At 39.9% G+C, this 18319-nt stretch overlaps 1 protein-coding gene and 1 long non-coding RNA gene across 2 annotated transcripts; both read right to left on the bottom strand.

The window, feature by feature from the left end:
• Window positions 1–369: 369 nt before the first annotated feature.
• Window positions 370–17429, bottom strand: LOC127351842 (immunoglobulin lambda-1 light chain-like). Its single transcript, XM_051379806.1, has 6 exons — window positions 17037–17429; window positions 16645–16944; window positions 4277–4289; window positions 3601–3641; window positions 1760–2068; window positions 370–1652 (listed from the first exon to the last, which is right to left on the bottom strand). The coding sequence occupies exons 1-6, from the start codon at window positions 17077–17079 to the stop codon at window positions 1387–1389; spliced, it is 972 nt and encodes a 323-aa protein (XP_051235766.1). The 5' UTR covers window positions 17080–17429; the 3' UTR covers window positions 370–1386.
• On the bottom strand, window positions 5053–13138 carry LOC127351845 (uncharacterized). Its single transcript, XR_007880961.1, has 2 exons — window positions 12284–13138; window positions 5053–5419 (listed from the first exon to the last, which is right to left on the bottom strand). It is a non-coding gene; the product is annotated as an uncharacterized LOC127351845 (long non-coding RNA).
• Window positions 17430–18319: the final 890 nt, after the last annotated feature.

Raw genomic sequence — 18319 nt, 5'->3', positions numbered from 1 at the left:
TTCACTCATTAGAGTGTGTAAGTCAAGACTGCATTAACAAAAAGGGATTGTAAAGTGTTACAATATTTATATTTTAAGTAAATAAAATGCTAAATTAACAGAACAACAGACAACCTGAGGAAAGACAAACAGCTACAGAGAGGGAGAGGAGTTCATGAGTGTGTACAGCAGCTGAATCTGTTCTCAGTGGTTATTAGGACTCATAAAAAACTGTTGACAGCAAATCAACACTTCCTTTCCTGCAGCAGACGGGCTGTGTGGGTTTCCTCTCTGCAGCCTCCTCACCGTTAGCTGCACTTTTTCACATTAATAACACAATGACAGTTACAACCATCGACTCTGGTTAAAGAATCATTCCAGGAACTTCAGTTTGATTTCAGCTCTCAGTACTCACTGTGAAAGTTGTCTTTAATTCAAACAGTTTTATTGATTCTGTAAAGGTGACAGTTTAATGACAGTTTCTCCAGCCTGACTCCAACTTGTAACATAATACAACATATTAGGACATGTGGGAAAGGATCATAGCCTGCATACATTTATAACATCATCAATACATAGATCATTTCTAATTTATTGGTTCTTTTTAAACATGTTTCAAATTAGAATTTGATTGTAAATTATGTCAAATAGAAGGTTTTAAAATATGTTTACTCCAATGTATAACTTTTGTCTTTCTTTGTGAAGCATTTTTGTGATTCTGTCTTTAAATGTGTTACATAAACATATACATCATAGTTAAAGTATAATCAGTAACTATACTAATCCATTTAATCGTTATCAAACTGTTAGAATTAAATCGCATTTTATTGGTTTCTGGAAAATATACACAATCATCATTTAGCCAACATTCAAACTTCAGGCCAACTGATCAAGCCGCTGTATCATAATTTTATAACAGTTGTAGCTTCAAACCAGCTCGCTCTGCTGTTTGTTCATGTGTGGAAATAACAGTGTCATCAGCGTAGAGTTTTATATCCACGCTGACACAATTATAAAAAGGGCTCAGCACTAAATCTAATGACACTGATTGTGTTTCTGCATTATTTGCTATTCAGCCAAACTGAAATTCACAAATACAAAACAAGAACATAGAAAATATAAAAGGTAAATATCCAGCAGACAGGTAATGATTCAGGTTGTCTATGATTATACTAGTCACAATTAAAAGTGGAAATAAACTAGAGCATGAAACTAACACTACAGTAGCACAGAATTTACTCTCACTAACTGTAAATATATATATGTGTATGTGTATGTATTCATATTTTTTGGAGCACTTTACCGAACCTTTATAGAAAAAAGGGTTTCCCAATGAACCACAACATTTTTTAAATCTAAATTGATATTTCTGTCTGCTGATCAAAGTGATAAATTAGATGAAACCAGTCAGTCAGCATGTGTGCAGTTGGTGGACGGTCCCTTGTTTCTGAGGATCATCAGCAGAGAGAGTCCACAGCAGTACACCAGACTCTTCACTATCAGCACTGTGTACATCAGACAGAGCAGCTTCACCTGGTACTGAGACGGGACAGAAACTGGAGGTGCTGGAATAAGTGATGGTGGAGGTGATGGAATAAGTGATGGTTGGAGCGATGGTGGAAGTGACGGTTGAGGTGATGGTGAAGTTGTAGGTGGCGGAAGAGTAGAAACCTCTGAAACAGAAAAGGTGTCAAAAGAAATGTCAGTCCTCTGCTCTCTTTGACAGTGTCTCCACATGGAGCTGAATCACTGCTGAACACAGTCACCAAACCTTCATTACCTTGTTTTATTTGGGCCTCCACTGTCTCCCCCTCGTGCTGGACGAAGCAGCGGTATCTGTATGTGCTGCTCTCTCGCTGAGGGATCTGCAAGATGGTGGCTGTACATCCCGACTCTTTGAGCTTCAGCTGCTTTTTGTCAGCAGAGGTCACCTTCTCCAGAGGACCATTGTCCTTTTGTCTTTTCCAGGAGAACCGGACCAGAGGAGGAAACATGTCTGAGGCCACACACAGCAGGGAGCTCTTCCCCTCCAGGTGGGCTCTGGATGCTGCTGGGTACACGTTCACCACGGGCTTCACTATCTGCTCATCTGAAGTTTGACAGCAGCAACAAGCAGCACAGACACACATTCACACAGTCAACAGCAGCTTACAGCACTGCACTGCATTCAGTCTGATCCTGGAAACTACATGGACTCTGATCACTAAACTACTCATCAAATCAGCACAAAGTCCACTACATATACTGGATTCACCTTCATAGCAAATATATTTACCATCTAATGTCAGCAGATGGAATATGGCATAAAAAACATTATGTATTATGTAATTCTTTGTTTAAATATTCAGTCAATTTACAATAATTTTACACACATTATGATTATTAAAATTAATACTAACAGTAATTTCATACAATCATTACATTAACGATCATAAAGTAGAATAATTGATTAATAATTAATAGTAATTGTTTTTCTATATTTACATTTACATGAAATAGAACTGTCATGTTAATGATTACAGAATGTATACAGTGGTCCATGCAGATGTGGTGGTCAGTAATTAGAACATATATTTACCACTGAAGAACAAATCAATATATCAATACAATATTAATTAGAAAGGTTTTACACATTTATCCACAATTACAATGAAATGTTCAGATACATGGAATGTTAAAGAATAGTGCCATGTGATATAATATAAAAAAAGGATTTTATTTATCTATAAATATAATATAATCAATATATATGTGCATTTGAATGTGTGTGCAGTCACATATAATCCTATATCATATGCATAAATATATATATTACTTTGGATGAATTCTATTTTTTTTAAGTCGAGTTCAATATTAGTTTTTGTAGATATTTGATGTAGAAATATCTCTTCAAAAGTCCTGAGGTTCATTTTACAATTTAAAAATGACAAATTTATCCTCATCTAATTTTCAAAACACATTTACTGACATATATACAATTATATTTGATATATACTATCTAATTTATAAAAGCAAGAGATGGTTCTGAATTGCTGAGTTGATCGAATGCTTTATATCTGTAACATTGCCAATATACTTTTTCATTTAAAAAAATAGAAACATATTAGTAAGCAGTAATTCTATTCAAATTGAAATATTATATTCAGTGTCCTTCTTTATGTTTAAATATATTTCCATCATATAAAATACGATTGTCACAAGCTAAATTTCTATTTCCAAAGTATTTTAACTTTTTCCTTTTGAACATACAATTACTGTCATACATTAAACAATATCCAATATCATATATAATCTAGTTTCATTAAAACAGGAGATGGTTCTGAATGACTGGGATGATCAAATACTGTATATCTGTAACATTGCCAATATCATACTTTTTCTATATAAATCAGTTTGATCTCATGCAGAAATAAAGAATAACTTCAGTTGTGCAGTGAGATTTAAACATCTTTTCAGGAATTATGAACCTTTTTTATGTAACAATAGCTGCATGGCTGCAAGAATTCTCTACTAATTATGAAAAAACGAACATGTAAAGCCTGAAGCAGCAGAAACTCATTAAAAACACATTTTCAACTTGTTCAATAAAACAACTGAAGGAAAATGAAGGTTTATTCTTACCTGTTACATACAGTTTGGTTCCAGAGCCAAAGATGAGGTAGCTATATCCTCCCACAGTGAGAGAGACTAATACAAAAACCTGTCTGCTGTTGAATGTCTCTTTAGACACACTAGCAGTGTTGCTCTATGGATGGTAATGTCTGTCCGTCCACTACTTTAGTCCACATGGATTGGACCTGGACCAAAGGATGGATGGATGGACAAATAAAATCTTGTACAGACATTCTTGGTCCTGGCTCCTGGAAGTTGCTCCATGTCCTCCCTGATTCATATTCTTCATATACGTTTACAGTCTACCTATACTATTCATTCTATTGTACATATTGTTGTTTTGGTCTATTCTGTACATACAACATTTATTGTATCTCATCCTGGAAGAGGGATCCCTCCTCTGTTGCTCTTCAAGGTATACAACCAAGGTTGCACAATGAAAAGAAAGTAGCAGGTGGGCTGGTCCTGCCGTTCTGGCTGGGTGGATCGTCTCTTTAATCCAAACCCCACACTTCCTTTGCTGATGACTGCAGTCTATTTCTGTCAGAGGTAATACGTGTTTGAGCAATAAAGCTGAAAACAGATTGAACCTAAACAGAGAAGTTTGAAGGAGCTAGCCTACCGACCGCAGCATCTGAATGTGCAGCCGTTCCCAAAGCAGTAGAAATAATCAGGAGTTTTCCACCTTGATTTTTCACCTGTTAAAGGGTTTTTGTGGAGTTTCTCTTTATCTGAATGGAGGCTGTGAGGATAGAGGGTGTCGTATGCTGTACAGATTGTAAAGCCCCTTGAGGCCAGTTTGTGATTTGTGATATTGGTTCATTGGGTGAAGGGATGAGTCTTAAAGTGGAGATGAAACAGTCAAATATACATACATTATAATATATAGATGATAATAATATATAATAATATATAAATGATCTTATAAAAGTAAGCCACTGTTAAGAAAATTGATTTATTAATACCTCCATCATTGTTTTCATCAAGCCTGCTGTCACAAGAATGGTTGTTCATTAGGAACGCTAGCACTACCCTGCACTACAGACGAGCCGCCAAGCTAGCTGTTCAATGTTCATACAATGGAGTTTGACAGTTTTGATTAGATGCAAATAACTACTGACAAAGTCACAAACACACCGGCCCATTCCTTTGAGCCAATAAGAGCCAATATAGTGATAAGAGCGGTCCCCATGGAGATGGACAACAGCGGTGAAAGTTAAAGGATTCCTGAACTTGGAAGTAATACTGAGTGGTGTCAGATGTCCTGGTGAAAAGTGACTTCCCTTCTACTTCTCTACTCAAAATATCTCATACGCTGGCCGTAAACAGAACATTGTCAGAGAACAAAACCAGGAAAGGACTAAACTTCTTACATGAATTTAACAACACTCATGCAGTGTTGTTAAATTCATGTAAAAAGTTTAGTCACTTATTGTTCATATGAACAGTGTTTCAATTCAATTCAATTCAATTCAATTTTATTTGTATAGCGCCAATTCATAACAGAAGTTATCTCAGGACACTTTTCAAATAGAGCAGGTCTAGACCGAACTCTTTAACATTAATTACAGAGACCCAACAGTACCACCATGAGCAAGCACTTGGCGACAAGGGCAAGGAAAAACTGCCTGTTAAAAGGCAGAAACCTAGGACAGATCCTCCGGCTCTAGGTGGGTGGTCGTCTGTCTCGACCAGTTGGGGTGAGAGAGAGAGAGAGAGAGAGAGAGAGAGAGCGACAGACAGACAGACAGGTGCACAGCAACAACAGTATTGGCAATGGCAGTCAAGCAGGACCATGGCAGGAGGCTCCACCAGGATCCATGAGAACCTGCGAGACGAGAAAGCACAAGAACTCCGGGGAAGAAGTGGAGTTAGTAACATGCATTAAAGGGACATGAATGAGTGCAGAAAGAGAGAGGAAGAGAGTAGCTCAGTGCACCATGGGAAATCCCCCGATAGTCTAGGCCTATAGCAGCATAACTAAGGGATGGTTCAGGACTCACCTGATCCAGCCCTAACTATAAGCTTTATCAAAGAGGAATGTCTTAAGCCTACTCTTGAAAGTGGTGAGGGTGTCTGCCTCCCGAACCACAACTGGAAGCCGGTTCCACAGGAGAGGAGCTTGGTAACTGAAGGCTCTGGCTCCTGTTCTACTTTTTTAGAGACTATAGGAACCACAAGTAGCCCAGCATTCAGAGAACGTAGTGTTCTAGTGGGGTAATAGGGTACTATGAGCTCTTTAAGATATGAAGGGGCCTGACCATGAAGAGCTTTATAGGTGAGGAGGAGTATTTTAAATTCAATTCTACATTTTATAGGGAGCCAATGCAGAGTAGCTAGTACAGGAGAGATGTGATCTCTTTTTCTAGTTCCTGTCAGTACTCGTGCTGCAGCGTTCTGAATTAATTGGAGCGTTTTAATGGACTTATTGGGGCAACCTGATAATAAAGAGTTGCAGTAATCCAGCCTTGAAGTAACAAATGCATGGATTAGTTTTTCTGCATCTGTCTGTGATAGTATGTGTCTAATTTTTGTAATATTACGTAAATGAAAGAAGGCAGTCCTAGAGGTCTGCTTTATGTGGGAGTTAAATGACAAATCCTGATCAAAGATAACTCCAAGATTCCTGACAGTGGTGCTAGAGGCCAAGTTAATGCCATCTAGAGTGACTATATCTTTAGACAATGAGTCTCTAAGGTTTTTGGGGCCAAGAACAAGAATTTCGGTTTTTTCTGAGTTTAACATCAGAAAATTGCAGGTCATCCAGGATTTTATGTCCTTAAGACATGTTTGTAATTTAGATAATTGATTAATTTCATTGGGTTTGATTGATAGATATAACTGCGTATCATCTGCATAACAGTGAAAGTTAATGGAGTGATTCCTAATAATGTTGCCTAAAGGGAGCATATATAAAGTAAATAGTATTGGTCCAAGTACAGAACCTTGTGGAACTCCATGACTAACTTTAGTATTTATGGAGGATTCATCGTTAACATGTACAAACTGAGTACGATCTGATAAGTATGACTTAAACCAGGTTAGGGCAGTTCCTTTAATGCCAATTTGATGCTCAAGTCTCTGTAAAAGAATATCATGGTCAATGGTGTCAAATGCAGCACTAAGATCTAATAATACAAGTACAGAGACAAGTCCATTGTCAGAAGCAGTCAGAAGGTCATTATTAACTTTAACCAGAGCTGTCTCTGTGCTATGATGAACTCTAAATCCTGACTGAAAATCCTCAAATAAACTATTGTTATGTAGAAAGTCACACAACTCTTTGGCGACTACTTTCTCCAGAATCTTAGAGAGGAACGGGAGGTTAGAAATCGGTCTATAGTTGGCTAAAACCCCTGGGTCAAGAGTAGACTTTTTAAGAAGGGGGTTTAATTACAGCTACTTTAAAGGACTGTGGTACATATCCTGATAATAAAGAAAGATTAATCATATCCAGTAAAGAAGTGCCAATTAAGGGAACAACTTCTTTAAGCAGCCTAGTTGGGATCGGGTCTAACAGACAGGTTGATGGCTTCGATGAAGAAATGATTGAAGTTAACTGATGAAGATCGATAGCAGAAAAACAGTCTAAATATACATCTAAGTTTACATTGACAGAAGTCCCTGAACTTGGAGAGCCACTGATAACTGTTGATGGCAGTTGGTGATTAATTTTTTCTCTAATAGTAATAATTTTATTATAGAAGAAGCTCATGAAGTCATTGCTACTTAAGTTTATGGGGATATGTGGCTCGATAGAGCTGTGACTCTCTGTCAGCCTGGCTACAGTGCTGAAGAGGAACCTAGGGTTGTTCTTATTTTCTTCTATTAGTGCTGAGTAATAGGCTCCTCTGGCATTACGGAGGGCCTTTCTATAAATCTTAAGATCATCTTGCCAATTTGAGCGATATTCTGATAATTTGGAAGAGCGCCATTTCCTTTCAGATTTCCTAGCTATTTGCTTTAACTGGCGGGTTTGGTGGTTATACCAAGGTGCTAGTCTCCTATGTTTTAATAATTTCCTTTTTATAGGAGCGATAGAGTCTAATGTTGATCGTAGTGAGCCTGTAGCACTATCGACAAGATTATCAATTTCAGAGGGACTAAAGTTGTTATAGGACTCTGTTAAATTCAGACATGGCATTGAATTAAACACTGAAGGAATCTCCTCCTTAAATTTAGCTACAGCACTGTCAGATAAACATCTGCTGTAGGAAGTTTTGCCTAATGGCTTATAATCTAATAGTATGAATTCAAAAGTTACTAAATAATGGTCAGATAGGAAAGGATTATGTGGGAAGACTATTAAATGTTCAATATCAATGCCATATGATAGAACAAGGTCAAGAGTGTGATTAAAACAATGAGTTGGTTTATTTACACTCTGACAGAAGCCAATTGAGTCTATTAATGATATAAATGCATTACTAAGGCTGTCATTGTCAACATCCACATGAATATTAAAATCACCTACAATAATTACTTTATCTGATTTAAGGACTAAGCTTGATAGAAACTCTGAAAATTCAGATATAAAATCAGAGTACGGTCCAGGAGCGCGGTACACTATAACAAATAGAACTGGCTGCAGTGTTTTCTGCTGTGTTTTCACTGTGACTTACTTATGTAAGTAACCATTAACATTCAAAACCAGGATAACATAACATGCAATTATTGAGTTGCTTTCAGAGGTATCAAAGAAGTGTGCTTCTTTACTCCTCAAACACTATAGGCCTACTAGTGTGAGAGAAACTGCACCAAAAACTAAACTCACAACTGAAATGAAATAAATTCCTTCAATAGCTTGCATTTACAAAATAAAATGTAACTTCACTCTCATATGAATTATCACATTACTTCTTATTTTAAATTGGTAATAGCAAAATAAAACAACTTCCCTTTTATATACATCGGCATAAAATAATAGCCACAATAAACATGTTCAAAACACTGCATCATTATTCACCTTAGTTCACTCCCATAGACATTAGTACCGCCACTGCTTTTGTTAGCACACTGAGAAACAGAAAAATAACCCCAGAGCAGCTAAAGCCCTATTGGCACGGGACTAGTATTACCTGGGTGATTTAGTAATTACCCCACCACGTCTGTGTTTCGTGCGGCGCATTTGCACGGGATAATCGAAGTCTGTGTTTTAACTCGAATTTACTGACATTATCACCCGGATATGATGTCAAGGCTCTGCGTAAACTATGTGTAACAGTCTGTTACTGATCTGACGTTACTTTGCTGGTACTGTCGGGCCCACGGAGCACCGTGCACTCCTCTATGCTGCCGAACAGCTCGAACATCAAATGTACAAAAAAAAACGTTATTTCACTAACGTATATGGAAATGCCACTTGTTGATCTGTAGCAGAGTACATAGCTTTACTTTTGTTTTCAATTATGTTTTGAGGTTGCCGACCTATGAACAATCACGGAGACATCAGGATGGATAACAGGGGGAGTTCAGAAGAAGAAGAATCTGAGTGTTGTAAGTGCAACAACATTTTACAGTAACGTTAGGCCTGTAGACTAACGTTACATAATACTGTAACACTATATTCAGTGGTGTAGTGCAGGTACATGGAGTATACCCACTTATTTTTCAGTCTGCACTGGGCAGCCAAGTCACTGCTCTTCTTGAAGAATAAAACCATCCTCCCTTTTATTTTTAAAGTGCACATATTTTCACATCTTAAATGTCACTGTTTATAACAGTGCGTTTATCCTTTGCTAGACAGACCACTTAAAAAGAGAAAAAAAGGGCCATAAATTAAGAGTATACCCACTTCTCCAGACACCACTACACCACCATGGCTATATTGTGTTATTAATTTATATGTAGATGTAATGTTAGATGTTAGCTTCTCTATAGCTCAATGAAGAAATAAGTAGTAAATTATTACTGAGTGAACCTGCTCAAAATTTTGTTTGTGCTCCGCAGGTTCATCTGTGAGCCCTGACGATCTGTCAAACACCTCAAGGGAAAATGATGCAGAGGATGATGCATCCACTCAAGGCTCGGGCTCCAAAGCACCACCTCCACCTGCTGCTGAACCGAAGCCACATGGTGGGCTCTCATGTTTAGTAATGTTCTTATGAATTCAGTAAGAATCAGTTTATGAAATGGATGATATGGTTTGAAGTAGATGCTACTTCATTGTCAAGGGTTCTCTGTTATTGGCACACTAAAACTTCATTCCTCTTACCATAGAAAATGTAAGCTTTGATGCATCAAATTGTTGCAGAATTGAATTGAATCACTGTTGCATTAAAATGTCCCATTAGTTATAGTTTTTACCAATTGAATATGCTAAAAAAAAAAAATTGTTTTGTATCGCATCGCCGAAGAAAGGGCCGAAAAACCCAGATAATGGAGGCACTGGACAAGGGTCTGGACCGTCTCATACACAATGACAACACCCATGAATGCGAGAAGTAGCGGCTTGAATGGGAGAAAGAGGTGGAGAGAAATAGAATGGAGCTGGAGAAGAAACGTCTAGATTTTGAGTTGAAGAGGATGGAAGCCGAGGATAGAAGAGCAAAAGAGAACAGGGAGTTGATGCTCCAGATGTTTCAGTGCTTTAGACCCCCGCCCAACTTTCCACCTTTTATGACCCCTCATGCATATGTCCCTCCTTATGCACCACCTCACCAAGGCCCGTCAAATGAGGGCATGGACTTTCCATCCACAGCCCCCGGACCCCCTGTCCCAGCAGCATGTCCGGTGCACTACTACTAATGACCCACCCAACTAGCTTTTTTATTTCTGCCTTACCACTTTGCAGGAAAGCCTTATTTGTTCTTGTTATGCCTTTAAATATTCCGTTGACTGTTTAAGTTCAAGAGTCATAAGTTGTGAAATTCACTAATACTCTGGTATTGGTGCATCCCTACAGGAAAGCATTATTTTGCACATTTTCTATGTTTTATAACAGAATATTTAATATTATGTAAAGGGGAAAAGGTGAAACAACCGTGAATTTATAACGAAGTTTAAACGGAATGTCACTTGCAAAGTTCAGAAATGTGCCTTTATTTTGCACATTTTCTATATATTTTGTAACAAAATAGTTTATTTTATATTTAAAAACTGACAACCAACAAAAGTTATAACAAATAAAGTTACAACTGAATGTGAATGTGAAGTTCAGAAACGTGAAGGATGCTCTGCACTTGAAATGAATGTTTTTTTTTCCAATCTCACGTGGGTCTTGACTGCATTGTTTGGGTATGAGCTTCCAAGGCCTCCCGGATGCACTCTGCTGGGGAGAGAGCAGGTACATCACGCTGCTCACAGAAGTTGAGCAACACTACACAAGCAGACACAATATACTTCACATTTTTGGTTTGAGAGTCATTTCTTTTCATAATGCATCGCCAGCGACCCTTAAGGCAACCAAATGCGTGCTCAACGTGGATGCGTGCATGGCTCAAGCAGGCGTTGTAGGCTGACCTTGGTCCTCTCACTGTACCCTCTGGGAATGGCTTCATTATGTTGTTGGTCAAGCTGTAGGCAGAATCGGCCACAATCAGGGCAGGTATGTTGACCCCTTGGATGTTCCTGCTGACTGGAGGGAAAAGGGTGTCATCCTCCAGCTTAGGGCACAGGCAGGAACACTCGAAAACGTATGCATCGTGGCACTTCCCAGGCCAGTCAACATCAAAATCAAGGAACCTGTAAGTGTGGTCTACAAGTCCTTGAAGAAGAACACTGTACCATCCTTTTCTATCATAATAGTCGGTGGGTAGCTCACTGGGGCAATGACTGGGATGTGCGTGCCATCCAAAGCACCAGCACACATGGGGAATCCCGTCTTCCTCTCAAAACCTGTTATGATGGCTTGGACTTCTGGGACAGTTTTTGGCCTCTTCCCCAGAACCCTCCTGAGTTTGCTTAGTGCCTCACACACCTCCCAGAAGATGTTACAGGCTGTGCTGGCTCCAATACCAAACAGGTTGGCAACATCATGGAATTCATTACTTGCAAGCTTGTAGATGGTAATCGCAACGCTCTTCTCTAAAGGTACTGGATCCAACATGTTTGTAGTTTGGGGGTTGACGTATGGGCGCAGCTGGTCACAAAGGATACTGAAGGCCTCTTTGGGCATTCTAAAGTTGACGTACCAATCTTTCTCCAGGAATTTCTGGAGCACCTCTGTTTCCCAGAAGGAATACCCACCCTCCCGTGGTGTTCTCTCAATATACCATGCATTTACTATAAAAGAGAGGGAAGGCAGTCAGTAAAAACACATTGTGAGTTTGCAGTGTTGACATTTTCTGCACATTTTCAATTCAATTCAATTCAATTTTATTTGTATAGCGCCAATTCATAACAGAAGTTATCTCAGGACACTTTTCAAATAGAGCAGGTCTAGACCGAACTCTTTAAAACATTAATTACAGAGACCCAACAGTACCACCATGAGCAAGCACTTGGCGACAAGGGCAAGGAAAAACTGCCTGTTAAAAGGCAGAAACAGACAGGACAGATCCTTCGGCTCTAGGTGGGTGGTCGTCTGTCTCGACCAGTTGGGGTGAGAGAGAGAGAGAGAGAGAGAGAGAGAGAGAGAGAGAGAGAGAGAGAGAGAGAGACAGACAGACAGACAGGTGCACAGCAACAACAGTATTGGCAATGACAATCTAGCAGGACCATGGCAGGAGGCTCCACCAGGATCAATAAGAACCTGCGAGACGAGAAAGCACAAGAACTCCGGGGAAGAAGTGAAGTTAGTAACATGCATTAATGGGACATGAATGAGTGCAGAAAGAGAGAGGAAGGGAGGAGCTCAGTGCACCATGGGAAATCCCCCGATAGTCTAGGCCTATAGCAGCATAACTAAGGGATGGTTCAGGACTCACCTGATCCAGCCCTAACTATAAGCTTTATCAAAGAGGAATGTCTTAAGTCTACTCTTGAATGTGGTGAGGGTGTCTGCCTCCCGAACCACAACTGGAAGCTGGTTCCACAGGAGAGGAGCTTGGTAACTGAAGGCTCTGGCTCCTGTTCTACTTTTAGAGACTATAGGAACCACAAGTAGCCCAGCATTCAGAGAACGTAGTGTGCTAGTGGGGTAATAGGGTACTATGAGCTCTTTAAGATATGAAGGGGCCTGACCATGAAGAGCTTTATAGGTGAGGAGGAGGATTTTAAATTCTATTCTACATTTTACAGGGAGCCAATGCAGAGAAGCTAGTACAGGAGAGATGTGATCTCTTTTTCTAGTTCCTGTCAGTACTCGTGCTGCAGCGTTCTGAATTAATTGGAGCGTTTTAATGGACTTATTGGGGCAACCTGATAATAAAGAGTTGCAGTAATCCGGCCTTGAAGTAACAAATGCATGGATTAGTTTTTCTGCATCTGTCTGTGATAGTATGTGTCTAATTTTTCTAATATTACGTAAATGAAAGAAGGCAGTCCTAGAGGTCTGCTTTATGTGGGAGTTAAATGACAAATCCTGATCAAAGATAACTACAAGATTCCTGACAGTGGTGCTAGAGGCCAAGTTAATGCCATCTAGAGTAACTATGTCTTTAGACAGTGAGTCTCTAAGGTTTTTGGGGCCAAGAACAAGAATTTCGTTTTTTTTTTAGTTTAACATCAGAAAATTGCCGGTCATCCAGGATTTTATGTCCTTAAGACATGTTTGTAATTTAGATAATTGATTAATTTCATCAGGCTTGATTGATAGATATAACTGCGTATCATCTGCATAACAGTGAAAGTTAATGGAGTGATTCCTAATAATGTTGCCTAAAGGGAGCATATATAAGTAAATAGTATTGGTCCAAGTACAGAACCTTGTGGAACTCCATGACTAACTGTAGTATTTATTGAAGATTCATCGTCATTCATTTCTAAGGCACAGGATACATGCAAGTTGGTGCTTTGAAGGTGGCTACAGGGATCGGAAAATTCACATTCAGTTAATTTAATTCAGGGGTAGGCCTACATTTTATTACAAACTGAAGTACTGAAAAAATGTTGGCATAAGAACAGTGTCATGTCTAACCTATTAAGAAATCTTAAGGGATTACATATTGATTTGAAAGTTAACTAAACCCAGCCCTGACTGACACACAATGTCACCGACCACAACTACTAGTACTAGAAAACAGACGGCTGTCAATATTGCTTGCATTTGCCATCAGGAAGGTAAGGTAATAGCTAATTAATAGCTTGATAATAGAATGGGTGATGAGAGGTTATGCAAAAATTAGATTATTTTTCCTATTATTGGTTTGCCTGGTCTCTGTGTGTAATAATGCATGTACAACCTCAACCTTGTAATACAATTTTTTTTAGGACAACCTGGGCTATCAGAATATGTATGCTGCAGTGATGTCACATGAATGTATAAATAACTATATGACCATAAAGACAAAAGAAAAAACAAAACGGAAGATTTAGATATGGATATTTTTAATATATTATTATATATATTAATATATTTTTAATATAATAATAACTGGTGAGCCTGTTGAAAGGTAGAAACATGTTCCATCTAATCATCTTTCGAGATTACGCTCTTCTGATGGATTTGAGCTTGCTCTTTCTGCGAATGGGTCTCCATGCTGTGTACCTAGATGAGCCTCCTGAATTTGCTGCAAAATGCCGTCAAAACTTTCATTTATAATTGCCAACGCAGCCTCCATAATTCTCGACCGGGAAAAAGGCAGAATAAAGGCGCGGAAAACACAAAAAACCTTAAAAAAAACAAAAAACGACCCCAAATCACAGAGATGCCGATTCACACGGGACTAATATTATCACATGACCTCTGTGTTTGGCAAAATATGGTAGGTAATTTGCGGTGGAATTTTTACTTTACAAATTACGGACATGGCAGATTTGCACGGGATTAAGATCACAGACGACCTCCGCAATTATTACAAATTACTAGAGGTCCCCAGGTAATACTAGTCCTGTAGGAATAAGGCTTAAGAGGGACACGTTTCTCACCATTGCTCTGTGTTTCAAAGCCAAGCACGTTGATGTCGGGGCTTGTAGCGGCTCACAAGATGGAAGCTAAATGGTTAGCAGACGTAACTCGTCTCCTTCGTTCAGTCACTCGGCTCCGGACTCCCAGTAGGTAAGTGCACTGGTCTTATCTTTCTCCTATCACAGTTTAACTCCTAGCTGCCCTCCTCCTTGCGGCTGAGATCCCAGAGAGCCGGAAAAACAACGCGCCTGCACTTCACCTCCGAGCTGACAGGCTGAACGTGGCCTGCGTAGCCCCTGATTGACAGTTGAGGGCTGGGTACCCCCACGTTAAAACTTTGCCAATGTAAACAAATAAAAAAAAACAATAAATACTCTCTTCTAATTGCGTGTTTTTCCACCTAGGCCACACCAGGTTTAGAAACCAAAAGCACTTTGGTTGAGGTTAAAGATCATGATTTAGGTTCAGTGTTAATAATGCTGCAGTCACTATGAGTGGACAGTGTATTGTAAGATTGTCTATTTTGATGGAAAACAAATGAAATTGGTTGTCAGTGAACATTTTACTGATACGTTCACTATCAACATGTTTGTGACTTCCCAGGTACGTTAATGAACAACATTTCCTCATTATGTTCATAGAAAACGTCATTCAGTCGGCATTATGTTTCCATCAGAACGTATTTGCTGTTGCAGATGAGTTGTATAGAAACCTAATTTCTAGGAGACCGGGCTGAGGATGCCATGTTTTTTAAAGCTGACTTTGCACTAGCTCATAAGGTAAGCAGTGCTAACAGCGGCTCACATCATCATGAAATATCAGAACTAAAGCAGCCGTCTGTAACAGCTCAGGAACAGCAAGTTTGAACCTAAAAGCACGACTCACAGGCAGACAGGGTAAGATAAAAGTTGACTTTTACTGGAGTCAAAAGGCAGACAAGGGTCAAAACCAGGTAGACAGTCAGAACAGGTAAAGTGATCCAAAAGGGGGGCAGGCAGAGAATCATCAAACTGTGGATCAAGCAGCAGGTCAGGAAGCCAGAACAAAGGCTGGATAGCTGGGTGGACAAAGCAGACAATCTGGCAAAGTATGGCTTGAAATGGGGAACAGGTGAGCAGGTGGGCGGGGGAAGGTCAGGTGAAAGGGGTTACTGCAGGGCAGGAGGGAGTGGCTGGATGTGGGAGTCAGCTGACTGGGACAGGTGGAACAGTCTGAGGCCATCTGGTGGACAGGTAGAGAAATGGCAATGAAGGGGCTGGAGAGGTGGGAATGTGGCTGAAAGGAGGGACAGAGAGGCAGAATGGACACCAATAAACACAACTGAGGCAGACATTGTGACACCCATCCAGTGAATCTGTTCATTCTTTGTGTTTATTCAGATATTAAGCTACACTTTGGCGCCACTTTGAGTAAGAAGCACTCGTGTTTTCTTCTGAAATATGGGCTGTAATTTTGGCGAGCTTGCTGTGTAGCGGTGGAGCATTGATTCTGTGGAAATAGTGCAGGATGAAGCTTTAGCTTTCTGTTGAGCAAATATTTCATTTGATCATTTCTTTTTGAACACAGAGTCCCAGGGGGTGTAGAGAGATTCCTGCAGGCGCAACCCGGTCTCACTCCCAAGTGGTCAAATCCTGCAGCTCGGTCAGTGGCCCTCCGCTTCAAAATGTGACGCTGTAGGTATCCAGCAGCAGAACAAAGAGGAGGATCTCAATCTTTATCTCAAACATCTTCTTTGGAATTTGTTCTTCTATTATACAAAATATCTGTTTCTGTTTAGTTTGTACTTTTATTGTTTTCTCTTGATTTGATTTCATCATTGTGCTTCTGTTTGTATCCTTTCTCCTCACTGTGTGGAACAACAATAAACCTGCTGAAATATCTGATCAAAATATCAATCAATAGAATATGAAATCAATCCTGACAGCAGGAAAGAAAATCAGTCCCTCAGTTCAGTATGTTTGTGACTCTGGCTGAGATGGAGGTGAAATATGTGAACCTGGGCTGTGGTTTACTGCTCTCTTCCTGTCACACACACTGTTTGACATCTGTTGGTTTTTGTTCAGGCTGCAGGGATCATTTCTCACTGTGGGGATCTTTCTTACCACAGGAGCAGTAGTAGGTGGCTGAATGACTGAGTTTAACTGTCTGGATCTGCAACTCCCAGCCGTTCTTTTTATTCACAGATGAGAAATCATCTTTCTGAGGATGATTGTAACCTGAATGAACTTTACCGTTTTTCATGTCAATTTGTACAATCTTTGTGAATGTGTCTTTCTTCTGGTACCAGTGTACCATGTTAGAGCGGGCACTGGTTAGTTCTTCACAGCTGAAGGAGACGGTTTGACCAACCCTCCTGGTCAATGTTAAATGATCCTGACTCAGCTCTGCTGCCATGGCAACCAGCGCTGTAGAGAAACAGACAGATAGATGAAGGTTAGTGTGACAGTGTTTGTTAAAGGTTGACTTTGTTGGCTCCTGATTGGCTGGAAACACTCACCTGAACACAGACAGCACAGAGCAGCAGCTGGGAGGAAAAGCATTTTGTGCAGTGGTGTTTCCTCTGGTGAACCTGGGGAGAAGTGGCGCTCTGATGCAGCTGAGGCCAAACAAGGACGAGCTGTGAGATCAGACGAGGGCCACGTGGTTTCTAACAGGTCCTCAGACCTCCCATCAGCCCCTGCGGCCGACAGATAAGGCTGCCGCTGCTGATTGACAGCTCGGCTGAAGCTGCTGTGTGCTTTTCATTTCTTATTGACACTATTTCTCTTTGTTTTATTCTCATTATTTGGAGCTTTTTTCTGGATGATTCTTTTTTCCCAGACTTCTCTGTTTCTCTGAACTGATTCAGTGAGAAGTTTCTTCGTCTTGATTTGAATCTGACAGCAGATGAAAAATCTGGGTGACGATGATGCAGAAATAGAAAAAAGCATTCCTGTTGGCACAAACACATTCAGGTTGGTGGTGAATTTAGTAACACAGACTGTTATCTGTTGTTTAACAGCTGGGATGAAAATACAAAACTACAAATCCACAAAACTCCTCAACTGTGATTTGAAGCCTTAAACGTCCCCTTACATTTCTGTCATTTCATTTCATCATTTCATTTCTAGGACACATAAAACCTTTTCCACACACAGTATCACATCTTTATTGTGGATTCTGTTTGTAGTGCCCCTAATGCTAACCCAAAGGAAGTAGTAGTAGGGCAACTAACATCTAGCTAGGTCCGAGGTGTGGTGCCTTTAATAGCTCGGGACGAGTTAGTATGGGGATCGAACAGTTGACAGTATTTATTGCCTCACCCAACAATATCAACAGCAATTTAGATGGACTTAAATCTAAACTAAAATAGAGCTCTCTCAGTTGTATAGTAAAATAAAAGAAATAGTCCTTTAAGGAGTCTGATATTGAGTTCAGAGTTCAGGGTTCAGTTCCTGATCCTTGTACGTGTGTGCACTGAGTCTGCTACTACCCGGGTAGAGTTAATAGTGTGTACGCAGTCTTATCTGTTCCTGAATGGGTAAAGTTGTCTGTGTCTGGTCGTGCGGCGGTCCTCACTGCGTCCCCGACCCTCCACAGTCACTCTGGGCTCGCCATCATTGGATCCTCTAGATTCTTTCTGGTAGCTCAATAAACCAACCTGCACAAGTAGTGTGAGTATTAAGTTACTCTGTTCTGTTCTTATTTCTAACATGAGACCTCATTAACTTATTTTCTTAGTGCATCAATAACCTGCGACCACTTTACACTTGCCATTTTTGCATATTGGAAAGTGGGACT

The sequence above is a fragment of the Dicentrarchus labrax genome, unplaced genomic scaffold, assembly GCF_905237075.1.
Source record: "Dicentrarchus labrax unplaced genomic scaffold, dlabrax2021, whole genome shotgun sequence".
Classification (NCBI taxonomy): Eukaryota; Metazoa; Chordata; class Actinopteri; family Moronidae; genus Dicentrarchus; species Dicentrarchus labrax.
The sequence above is the reverse complement of the archived record's forward strand: the minus strand, read 5'-3'. Positions and strand labels throughout refer to the sequence as shown.

Excerpts from the sequence above, each read along its gene's own strand:
- LOC127351842 (XM_051379806.1), bottom strand. The coding sequence starts at position 17,079 with ATGCTTTTCCTCCCAGCTGCTGCTCTGTGCTGTCTGTGTTCAG. Across the intron at positions 2,069-3,600 it reads AACCAAACTGTATGTAACAG|ATGAGCAGATAGTGAAGCCC; the intron begins GTAAGAATAAAC and ends GTCAAACTTCAG. Across the intron at positions 1,653-1,759 it reads GGAGGCCCAAATAAAACAAG|AGGTTTCTACTCTTCCGCCA; the intron begins GTAATGAAGGTT and ends TTTCTGTTTCAG.